Source organism: Miscanthus floridulus, chromosome 10, assembly GCF_019320115.1.
Source record: "Miscanthus floridulus cultivar M001 chromosome 10, ASM1932011v1, whole genome shotgun sequence".
Lineage (NCBI taxonomy): Eukaryota > Viridiplantae > Streptophyta > Magnoliopsida > Poales > Poaceae > Miscanthus > Miscanthus floridulus.
In genome coordinates this window covers 8,328,398-8,340,787 of record NC_089589.1, presented here as the reverse complement: position 1 = coordinate 8,340,787, position 12,390 = coordinate 8,328,398, and the positions used below count along the sequence as shown (strand labels likewise).

Sequence of the window (12,390 nt, the reverse complement as noted above, 5' to 3'; positions counted from 1 at the left end):
TTTCGTACCCGTCCGCACCACCAGTCTGTACTCTGTACGATTTGGAGTCCTTGGTGTCCTCCCCTCCCCCGCATCGCCCCCTCCCCACCTGTCTCACTTCCCTTTTTCCCGTTCTGCCCCCGCCGAGTACACCCGCCGTACCGTACCTCCCGTCCAACTGGATTCATACAGCCGCCGAATTTACCTTAGTACCCCTGATGGAGACTTTCCTTAGCAGGAGCGTAGGGGCAAATACGGAAACACAGGCGCAGCCCGCGTATTCCCCAGTACGACACGCTCCAGGGGCAGTCTCGTCATCTTCTCTCCTCACATCTCACGCGCCTGGTTACTTATTGTGGTTGCCCATCTCATCCATCGCCGGCAGCCTCCATTTTCCTCCCTGCAACCACCGCCGGATCAAGAAGCCACCAAGACCGCCGCCGTCCGCCGTGCCAAGAAGCCCACCCCTACTTCCCCAATGGCCGCGGCAGCAGCCCAGCAGCACAGGCACCCCAAGCGCCGCCGCCTCTTCCTCTCCCTCTCCCCCTCCCCCACCCCCACCCCCGTCGCGCCGCCGCTCGACACGCTGGCCGACGAGCTGCTCTTCCTGGTCCTGGACCGCGTGGCCCAGGCCGACCCGCGGGCGCTCAAGTCCTTCGCTTTGGCCTCCCGCGCCTGCCACGCCGCGGAGTCCCGGCACCGCCGCGTCGTCCGCCCGCTCCGCCCGGACCTCCTGCCCGCCGCGCTGGCGCGGTACCCGTGCGCCACCCGCCTCGACCTCTCCCTCTGCGCGCGCGTCCCCGACGCCGCCCTCGCGTCCGCCGTCTCCTCCTCCTGCTCCGCCCTCCGCGCCGTCGACCTCTCCCGCTCCCGCGGGTTCGGCGCCGCGGGCGTCGCCGCGCTCGCCGCGTCGTGCCCGGGCCTCGCCGACCTCGACCTCTCCAATGGGGTCGACCTCGGGGACGCCGCCGCGGCCGAGGTGGGGCGGGCGAGGGGGCTCAGGAGGCTCTCGCTGGCAAGGTGGAAGCCGCTCACTGACATGGGGCTCGGATGCGTCGCCGTCGTGTGCACCGAGCTGAGAGAGCTCTCGCTCAAGTGGTGCCTTGGGGTCTCGGATCTGGGGATCCAGCTCCTCGCGCTCAAGTGCAGGAAGCTGACCAGCCTGGATCTCTCCTACACCATGGTGAGCGCTCAGGTTTTTTTGGTGCTCTGCTTGTTTCTTGGATGATTCTATCTTTTGTTTCCTTCTAGTACGTTTGTTGATTTGATAAGACATCCAGGTTCCTCTTTAATTCACCGGAGCAAAATGGGCTTCAGTTTCCCTAAAAAAAATGGGCTTCAGTTACTCCCTTTGCTAGTTACTAGTACATATTTGCTCAATCTAATTTATTATTCAGTTAGTGCTTAGGGCATTGGACCACTTCAGTGTATAGGTAGTATATTATTCTTGATCTGCAGGCGTTCTTATCTATAAACATGGCAAATCATCTTTGCAACAATGGATCAGCAGAGCGGTACTAGTAGCCGACTCTAGTTTCTCTTGCAGCTTTGTGCCTGTGCCTACCCACCCACTTATCATATTGTGCTGGAGTAATAATAAAATGGAAACGTATCTTGTGTTGCAGATCACAAAGGATAGTTTTCCTGCAATCATGAAGCTACCCAATCTTCAAGAGTTGACACTGGTGGGGTGTATTGGAATTGATGATGACGCTCTTGATAGTCTTGACAAAGAATGCAGTAAATCACTACAGGTGAGGTGCTCATGGTAATTTGCTATTTTTATTGACTTGCTTGTTACTAGCAATCACACATCAGCTTCATTTCAAACACTATAGTGATATTATCTCGCTTGATCTTACACTGTTAGGTTTTGAACTCCTTAGATGCCTTGTCTGAACTAGTCACTTGTACTAAAATATGTATTTTTGATAATTAAAAAAAACTCTTCATAGTAGCACAAAGCTCTGCTTATTACTGAACTTGCATGCTTGCACCATTGCAGGTGCTTGATATGTCTCAGTGTCAGAATATCACTGACATGGGAGTTTCATCCATACTGAAGTCGGTACCCAATCTATTGGAACTGGATCTTTCATACTGCTGTCCTGTAAGTAGCTAATCATCTACTCGTATTATTGTATCACCTGGTCATAACTTGAGCCCTCACAGCTTAATTCACATCCTTCATGTATCAGGTTACTCCTTCTATGGTGAGAAGCTTCCAGAAGATTCCTAAACTGCAGACCCTGAAGCTGGAAGGCTGCAAATTCATGGCTTATGCACTAAAAGCCATTGGAACCTCTTGTGTTTCTTTACGGGAGTTAAGCTTGAGCAAGTGCTCTGGAGTGATGGATACAGAACTCTCTTTAGCTGTGTCAAGACTAAAGAACCTGCTGAAGCTGGACATTACTTGTTGTCGCAATATCACTGATGTTTCACTAGCGGCCATAACTAGTTCATGCACTTCCCTCATCTCTCTGAGGATGGAGTCTTGTAGCCGTGTTTCCAGTGGAGCACTCCAACTGATCGGGAAGCACTGTTCTCACTTGGAAGAGTTGGACCTTACTGACAGTGATTTGGATGACGAAGGTACTTACTGAACTGGCTACTGAATTATTCTCTGCCAGATGAACATAAAGTTGACTCTGGATATATTTTGTGTAGGATTGAAAGCTCTTGCCAGATGCAGCAAACTTTCGAGTCTAAAAATTGGAATTTGCTTGAAGATTAGTGATGAAGGTCTTACCCACATTGGAAGGTCTTGCCCAAAACTCCGCGACATTGATCTGTACAGGTCATTATTAGACATGCCTTGTGGTTTTCTTTGTTTGGTTCTTTGTCAGTAAACTAACTTATATTTTCTGTTTCAGGTGTGGAGGCCTTAGTGATGCTGGAATTATTCAAATTGCACAGGGTTGTCCAATGCTAGAGTGTATCAATCTATCCTACTGTACAGAAATAACAGACCGTTCACTGATTTCACTTTCAAAATGCGCAAAGCTGAATACTCTGGAGATTCGTGGCTGCCCCATGATTACATCCACTGGACTCTCAGAAATAGCAATGGGGTGCAGGCTACTTTCCAAGCTTGATATTAAGAAATGCTTTGAGATTAATGATGTTGGAATGCTTTACCTTTCCCAGTTCTCTCATAGCCTCCGTCAGGTATTATCCTTTTCTCCTGTAACTGTAACTGGAATATGATGGTACCATGTATGTTCTGCAATTGTGCTAATACCATCTATGTCTCATCACAGATAAACTTGTCGTATTGTTCAGTCACCGATATCGGACTTCTGTCCCTTTCTAGCATATCTGGCTTGCAGAACATGACCATCGTCCATTTAGCGGGTATAACGCCTAATGGCTTGACGGCTACTCTTATGGTTTGTGGTTGTTTGACGAAAGTGAAGGTTCACGAAGCATTCAAATCCATGATGCCTGCTCATATGATAAAAAATGTTGAGGCACGCGGCTGTGTTTTCCAGTGGATCGATAAACCATTCAAGGTATTCTACTACTCCCCTGGTTGCTTTACACAGGGTTAAACCCTTGTGTTCACCAACTCATTTAGGTGTCTTGCCTGATTTGCTACTTGAAAACACTACATACTATTTGCTTCAGAAAAGTTGTGATTCTTTTAAGCTATGTTTGTGCTGTGCAATGATTTTTTTTTTAACTTTCAAGATTTTGTCTATGCTTCAAAACGCACAAATCATGATTTGCTTATGGATGGCATTTTAAAAAAATGCCTAAGAGCATAGCACAGTTGTCTTATATCTGTTGACTGTTGAGTGGATTTGTTCTTACTAGAATTACAAGCCTGGAAAAGTCTTAAGTGTCTAATAACAGGTGTGGCCTTGTGCAGGTTGAGGTGGAACCTTGTGATGTATGGAAGCAACAGTCCCAAGATGTGCTTGTACGATGAGAAGACCTCAAGTGTAGCTATGATGGAAAGCAGGGCATGCATCTTGTGGATGGATGGGTTTGTTGACTGGCATCCAGAAGTACTGTAATCTGTGCGGTACCACAGAGGTGTATGTATACTAGATGAGTAGATCCAGTCACGCAATGTTAAGTAGCAGTAGTATATTTCTGTGGAGCAGTCAGGCTGTATAGAATATTTGTAAGATGAAGGAAAGTTATTGACATGGAAGTGATGGTTTTGGTTGATAAGAAAATGGTTCTGGAATTTAGTGCCATAGATATGGCGTGTGTTTGTTGGCTGTTGTATTTATGTTTGTGATTAGCTGGAATGAAGTGGCTCGCATTGCATTTATTTTCTATTTGGGATACAAGAACAGAATGAAGGATATAGGTGATATCCGCTTGTTTATAGTGCTTGAATGAAGTGGCTTGCTGGTTGCATAGGCCATACAGGATCTGGTGCAACACCTCTGCTTGGTCATATCGTATCCTCTCAAACAAACGAGGAGACGATATTAGACGGAGACGCATTGATCCTTAAACTCTGCGGGTGCTGGAGTTTGGTCAAGTCCGATGTGAGTCAGTGTTGGACGCACACGGACGGGACCATGGAACTCAAAGCACAGGGTGAGACAGGAATGGCAGGTTGAAGAGATCGGGGCAGCTAGCGTTGCAAACTTGCAATGGACAGGTAAAGAGGCAGGTGGCCGTGACCATGGCCATGGGCAGCTAGTAGCATTGAAGAAGCCGCTGGCAGGAGCGAGAGCGAGGCGACATGGGCGGCGCGGCGCAGGCATCACGCTGGTGCCGGACAAACAGTTGGGTCCAGTTTAGTTTGCAAAAAATTTTGCAAAATTTTTCACATTTCTCGTCACATCGAATCTTTGAACGCATGCATGAAGCATTAAATATAAATAAAAAATAAAACTAATTACACAGTTTAGACGAAATCCACGAGACGAATCTTTTAAACCTAATTAGACTATGATTAGATATTATTTACTAAATAATAACGAAAATGCTACCGTGCCCATTTTGCCAAAAATTTTATAACTAAACTGGGGCCATTGCCGTTGCCAACCACGGGTAGCTGTGGCCGATGCTCCTGTCCCGTCCGTGACCCCTTCAACCCTTGTCCCTTGATGAGGAGTAAATGCATGGCATCTCCATCTGCTGTTGCCGGGTTGCGTCGCTCCTCCGCCATGGCTCGCCGTTGCGCCCAGGGCAGAGCGCAGCTGCTGCATTGCTCGAGCCCTTTTACTTCTGAAGGCTGAAGCTGGAGCAGGGTGTGTCCGTTTGTTTGTCCATCCGTCCGTCCTGTAGAAGCAGAAGAAGCTTCATCATTACTACGGCCCAGTTTAGATCCGAAAATTTTAGCAAAATGAGTACTGTAGCGTTTTCGTTGTTATTTGGCAATTAGTGTCCAATCATAGTCTAATTAGGCTTAAAAGATTCGTCTCATGGATTTCGTCTAAACTGTGTAATTAGTTTTATTTTTTATTTATATTTAATGCTTCATGCATGTGTTTTCGTATTCGATGTGACGAAAAATCTTGAAAAATTTAACGTTTTGGGAGAGAACTAAACACGGCCTAGAATAGGTGACGGATCCCTGTATAGAATGGTCCGTCGTCATACGCTGCCCTACCCTAGCGGTCCTGTCATTAAATGCCCCCCACCACACCTGCGAACCAACCAATGAAGCAAGCATAAATTTATTAATTAACCCACCGCAACTCCTAGCTGCTGCTCTTGCTTGGAGTAGTCGTGTAGAGGAGAGGACGGAGCTCACGCGCAAGCAAGCATAGGCAGCAATGGGGATCTGCTGCAGCAAGGCGGCAGCAGGGGAGCTGGACGACGACGAGGGCTTGGGCTTCCCATGGATGCACGACAACGCGTTCCACCACCACCTGTGGGCCAGCGCCGGCGTCTCCGTGCACACCAAGCAGGGATGGAAGGGCGCCAACCAGGACGCCATGACCGTCTGCCAGGTGCATGACCTCACCCTCCCTCCACTCTCTCTCTTCTCTGCTTGCAACTTGGTAGCTCCTTGCAGTCTTGCACCATTGATTTTGTCCAACCAGGAAGATTGATAGCAATGTTAAAAAAAAAGGGAAGAATGATAGCAATTAAGAAAACTGAAATATCTGGGATATTGTGTGTGTGTTTTGCCAATATGCAAGCTGTTCGCGGTGTTGTTGCAACTTGCAATGCGAGTTGTATTTTAGTCTGAGAAATGTGCACCGGATCTATCTACGGCTGCTGAGAATTGTAACCTTAAAACCTGAGAGAGATGTTAGTAGAAAGGAAAAAACAAATTTTTTTGGCATACCTGGAATTATGTACTTCACCATCTTTAATTGCCCACACCACCAGTGTCCTGAGTCCTGACTCCTGAGAGCTTGCACTGTACATGGATCTGCCTGGGCCGGAACATTAAAAGCTATAGCATCTTCAATGCAAGTACATTGTTTTTTTTTTCATACACACACGATTCGCTTGATCTTGATGTATGGCAATTGTATCAAGATGCTTAGGACTTTGCTGGAAACAAGGGCCACATATTCTGCGGGGTATTTGATGGCCATGGCCCTCTTGGCCGGGAAGTCGCTCGCCATGTCCGTGACACCCTTCCAGTGAAACTAGCCTCTGCTTTGACACCAAAAACTGGAGATGAAGACTCCTCAAGCGATACTTTGAAGCTTAAACCTGAAGAAGATGACTCAAGCAATAATTTGAAGCTCAAACCTGAAGAAGCTGACTCAAGCAATAATTTGAAGCTCAAACCTGAAGAAGCTGACTCAAGCAATAGTTTGAAGCTCAGACCTGAAGAAGCTGACTCAAGCAATAGTTTGAAGCTCAGACCTGAAGAAGATAATTCAAGCAATAGTTTGAAGCTCAGACCTGAAGAAGATAATTCAAGCAATAGTTTGAAGTTCAGAACTGAAGAGGATCCCTCAAGCAACACAGATTTGGATTCCTTTGACAAGTCAGATAGCAGCTCATTCAGTGATGATCCCAGCGATGAGAGCCAGCTGTTGTCCACTTGGAAGAACATATTCGTCAAGACATTTGAGCAGGTGGATGAGGAGCTGAGGCAACATTCAGGAATCGACTGCATTTGTAGTGGCACAACTGCAGTCGCTGCTGTTAGGCAGGTACTAATTCTGAACTGTAACTACTAGCTGAACTAGAAATCATGTTTCGGTGATTTGGATTCCTTTGGAAAGTCAGATAGATGCTCATCGATTTACTTGTACTGTAACTACTAGCTGTAGGAAATCATGTTTCAGCTGTATTGTCCTTGTTATGCACAGGGTGATCACTTGATCGTTTCCAATTTGGGCGATTCACGCGCTGTCCTTTGCACCCGTGACAGCAAGGACCGTCTGATCCCCGTCCAGCTCACCACTGACTTGAAGCCAGATCTTCCAAGTGAGCATCAAAACTTCTCATTTCACGGCTACTAACACACCTGAATACACTTACTTGTCTGAATTTTGCATTCATGCACACTTGCAATAGGTGAGCTCGCAAGGATTCTGAACTGCAAGGGAAGAGTGTTCGCCATGGACGACGAGCCAGACGTGCCCAGGATGTGGCTGCCGGATCAGGATGCGCCAGGCCTCGCCATGGCAAGGGCCTTCGGTGACTTCTGCCTGAAGAACCATGGCCTTATCTGCACACCTGAAGTCTACTGCAGGAAACTGTCTGAGAAAGATGAGTTCTTGGTGCTTGCTACTGATGGGGTAATAAAAAACTGTGATCATTTATTTGATTGGCAGTTTCAGATTCCTGTCACTTTCAGTCCATTAACTGTCGTTGGTTTCTTTAATCAGAAAGGCCTGCATGCAACTATTCCGAATGATCTGGGTACAGAATAGCATAAATCCCTTTCAGATTAGACCCACAATAGAAACTGTTAACCGAAACTAGACATATCACTGTCGTAGTATTTATTATTGCCATGATAGTTTTAGCTGATAATGATTTGTTTACACAATAGACAAAAGTCTCAGATGACATGGTTTTACACTTTTACTGTAGCCTGTTCGGTTTGGCTGGTTCGTATAGTTGCTGGTTCGTGAAGAAGTACTGCTGGCTGGTTTGTGTGAGAGAAAAATACTGTTCCGGCTGAAAATTTACGATCCTTTACGACAAGCCATAGCCAAACGAACAGGCTGAAGATCTGAATTTTCCTTTGTTGCAATATTCAAAACCTGTTGCAGATTTGGGACGTGCTGTCGAACAAGGAGGTGGTGAAGCTCGTGTCATCTGCGAGCGACCCATCCAAGGCGGCGAGGCAGCTGATCGACCGTGCTGTCCGAGCGTGGCGGCGCAAGTATCCGACGTCCATGGTGGACGACTGCGCCGTCGTGTGCCTCTACCTGAACCGGGCCTCTCGTGGTCCTGACGAGAGCCTCAGAGTCCCAGGCACAGGAGAGGACGTGAAGCCGGCGGCCGTGCCGTTCACGGGCAGCAGCTTCCGCAGGGCTCTGAGTAACGGCGGCTGCGAGGCGTCGTCGTCGGAGGGGGCGACGGTGTGGAGGGCGCTGGAAGGGGTGGCGCGGGCCAACTCGGTGATCAGGCTGCCGCGCATGGGGCGCGTGCTGAGCTGGCGGAGGCGGTCGAGTTCGCTGGAGGAAGACGACGGCGAGGAGCGGGATTGATCATCAATCCCTGGCCAAATTGAAGGGAGGCCATCGTTTTCATGGCCGGTACACGTAAATTCATCCGTGCATGGTCATGGACCGATGGAAGCGAGGCAGCCAAATTGAAAAGGAATTTCTAGGATTTGATTGGCGTAATGGCCAGTCGCATTCAGGTTGTTGAAACGGATGAGGTGACATGGACAGGAGTAGCATTTCATCGTTCCCTGGCTGGCTGAATGGTTGTTCATCCTGCTCGAATGTGACTTCAGACTGATATACTACTGCTACTTAACATTGCGTGACTGATTGCGTGAACCGTCAAGGGTTTGCCGTTTGCGTGTGCTGTAACTGTAATTTGTTGGTGAGATTAGTTTCTGACACCATATAAATATGATCGATCTATGGAATGGTTACTCATTCTTCATTCTTAAATTTAATGATTAAATCATTGCTTGATGCATTGTGGGGTGGCAACCGGGTGTGATGCATTTTAAAAAGATGGGACATGTATGCATGCATTTTTAACCCTGGTATTTTATAACAATAATAACTAGTCCATTACGCGCGTCGGCAAATCACCTGGTTAAGGCGCAGGTAAAAAATATGTTTAATCTTTGCATGGAAACAATATTAGAAGTTTAATGTAGATATGTCATGCACAAAAACTGAAAGATTGAAGCTTTTTTTATATGGTGCAGGACACATCTACTCTGCATACTTTTGAAATTATGGCATTTTCTATGCGTGGTAATCATAGACACGACATTTCCAGATCATACACATATCTGAATTTCGCACTGGAATGGAGCCTATTATGAAATTCTGAAATCTTGGAGAGTAATAATGCTCATACATTTAAACAAATTTGAGTTACATTCCAAAGGAAAACAAATCATAGCAGCACAAAACATAGAAATAAAAACTCCACTCCAACCCAAGGAAAAGAATCTTTACTCTCACTCTGTTGCTATGCTTGCTCAGATTCCTGTGGCTTCTTCCCACCATTCCAAACATCTCAAAGTTCCAATTGCTGTGTTTTAGAATCTATAGTTTTTCACTATCCACTATATCTTATTTCAGTGGTTAAGGAATCTCAAATGGTCATCATCTAAACTAGGAGGACAGCCATCTGGCAGTCTCTAGAGTTTCTGAAATATGCCCCTCTTAATCTGTATAGCACGTGGATAGTTTATCATTATTGAGAACTGTGCAATCTTTAAGGAATCTAGGGCATGCTTGAAATGTGACAATGTAACAGAGATTTCATAGGAAAGGTGGCAACAAAACATGTCAATATACTTTTCTTCATGCAAGGTGACTAAAATATTTAGATAGTTCAATTTTACCTGATCGTTGACGAAACAAGCAGCACGAGAATTGTGGCAGAACCTATGAAGCGGGTTAAGTAATCTCAAATGGTCATCATTTCAACCAGGAGGACAACCATCTGGCAGTCTGTGGTGTTTCTTAAATATGCCCCCTTTACCTGTATAGCATATGGATAGCACCATTACTAAAAATTGTGAAATCTTTAAGTAATCTAGGACATGTTTGGAATGTAACAATGTAACGGATTTCACAGGAAATCCCACAGGGTCAATCTGAACCTATAGTTCTAATGGACTATTCTCTAGACAACAGAAAGAACAAAACTTGGTTGGAACTAACAGAGCTCAATATCTGCGTGAGGTACCCTAGGAAAGCAACGTCACCAGACAACTGCAGAAAAAACAAGCTTGCTTGAAACTGATAAATCTCATTAGTTGTGGTGTACTAAAAAAGAGATGAGCATATAGCCCAAATGATGAAAATGTATAGATCATTGTCACTTCCTTGTTGAATGAAGTTGTTGTGTGGTAGTTAACACAAATAAATGTTTTCATGGCATACCTTGTCTACTTTTGAAGATGAAGACTCAAGTTCCCATGTAGCATGTTCGTAGCCTAGATCCTTCCATTCCAGTAGCCACCCGACATTACAGTATATAAATTTAGCACCTAGTGAGATAAAAAAAATCAGCTTCTTTTGGAGGGGTAAGTAATTCTCTTGAACAGACGGTGTGGTTCAGCCCATTCCTGCATCCACCTTATCGTGTAAGAAATCAAATTCAGAAACTCAACCATCAGCAAGCATACCTTTACATAGGCTAAGATCCTCTGGAAAAAAATAAGCAATGGGATTCGTCACATGAGTAGTGACCCTTTCTTAATGAATCCTCTTGCTAACTTTGGAGATAAGATCAGAACCTTGCGGAGTGTTATAAACTATATCACTTTCTGAAACCCGCCGATTATGTACATGAGGTGGATTTTGATACCTAACAAAGTATTGCTTCCTGTTGTGTAGTCCTAAAATGGAACTGCCTCATGAGCAGGATTCTGAAATGCAAAACAAGGTATGCAGGCTGAAAATTGATTAAAAAAAAACCACGATGCAAACTCATAGTTCTCTATAGTTCATGTACCAAAACGGCTATTTTGCCTAAAATTTAATAGTTTCGAGCCTCAATTCATTGCGTGATGGTGGGAAAGGGATGCCATATGTACATTCTAAAAATAATGGAACGTGAAATGGATGCATGCATTTCAACCATGGCATTTTGATAACAAACAAGCACAGTTACTGCTGGTGACATTATATATGCGCAAGTAACAACACTGACAGTTGATGCCGTGGTTTGGCAGAAAAACTCTCGCAAAAAAGGCAAAAAACTAAAAAAACTACAGAGTCCTCCGGATGCACGCTTCGCCGTGCCAAGCCTTTAGCCTGCGTGTTGTTGGGCCATCAATTATTTGAGCAAGTGCTGTCTTCTTGGGCCTCAATGGACCGTATCTTGTTCGCTGGTCTAGGACTAGGGATGAAAATGGTATGGATATTTTCCGACCGTATTCGAAACCGAATCCGTTTAGAGGGGTTGAGATCTGTCCGTATCCGAGTCCGGATATCCAACATCCGATACCGTATCCGTATCCGAATACTCAAATCGTATATTTATGATGTCGATATCCAATCGTATCCTATCCGACATAGTTGACACTATCCGTATTCGAATCCGAATCCAGACAAAATATGAAAACAAATATAATATCGGTGATATCCGTCCGTATCCGATCCGTTTTCATCCCTATCTAGGACCCAAAGACGGATAGGCGTTCGCTCGTCCTAGTCTGATTTTTTCTCTCCTTAAACTTCAAAACTAGATATTTTATTTTGTGAATTTGAACAAATCATTCAAATTACCTCGTTGTCTCGGTTTGGAGTAGTTTTGAAAATGGTCTTATCTTTCTTTTAATAAAAACACCCGTTAAACACATTGAAAAAGGCTTTTAAATCACCAAAATATCTCTAAACTTTAACAAGCCCTGCCCCCACCCTACCCCACAAAAGAAATTAGATTAGAATACACCAAATCTTAATAAAATATTTAGAACTCGTGAAAATATCAATGCTTCAAAAGGTTATATTTAGTTCTAGAAAATGGAAAAAACCAGAAAATTCCCAAAACGTTCTAAACTATATGTAAGCGTGTTTTAAAAACATATTACAATAAAAACATAATACGCAACCAACACAAATGCATACCATGAATGCATTCAACATTAATGTATGTTGCATTCATGCTAGTTGCATTTCATAGTTTTGCCACTAAAACACGTTTATACATTGATTAGATTGTTTTGGGAGTATACATTGATTACCTATTTTCTAGATATTTTTTTCATTTTCCTGGAGTTAAATCTATTTTTTGAAGCATCTAGTGACATTTTTATGAGCTCTAAATATTTTATTTAAATTTGGCGTATCCTAATCTGTCTCTAGTATTGTTTTT

General features: G+C 44.8%; 2 protein-coding genes across 2 annotated transcripts; both read left to right on the top strand.

The window, feature by feature from the left end:
• The first annotated feature begins 366 nt into the window (after positions 1–366).
• On the top strand, positions 367–4,184 carry LOC136487597 (F-box/LRR-repeat protein 3-like). Its single transcript, XM_066484715.1, has 8 exons — positions 367–1,162; positions 1,605–1,733; positions 1,985–2,089; positions 2,178–2,571; positions 2,647–2,776; positions 2,853–3,147; positions 3,240–3,491; positions 3,851–4,184. Exons 1-8 carry the CDS (start codon positions 458–460, stop codon positions 3,908–3,910), a joined length of 2,070 nt encoding a protein of 689 aa, XP_066340812.1. The 5' UTR covers positions 367–457; the 3' UTR covers positions 3,911–4,184.
• Positions 4,185–5,552: 1,368 nt separating this feature from the next.
• Positions 5,553–8,985, top strand: LOC136487596 (probable protein phosphatase 2C 73). Its single transcript, XM_066484714.1, has 5 exons — positions 5,553–5,900; positions 6,447–7,067; positions 7,227–7,344; positions 7,435–7,658; positions 8,139–8,985. Exons 1-5 carry the CDS (start codon positions 5,724–5,726, stop codon positions 8,577–8,579), a joined length of 1,581 nt encoding a protein of 526 aa, XP_066340811.1. The 5' UTR covers positions 5,553–5,723; the 3' UTR covers positions 8,580–8,985.
• Positions 8,986–12,390: the final 3,405 nt, after the last annotated feature.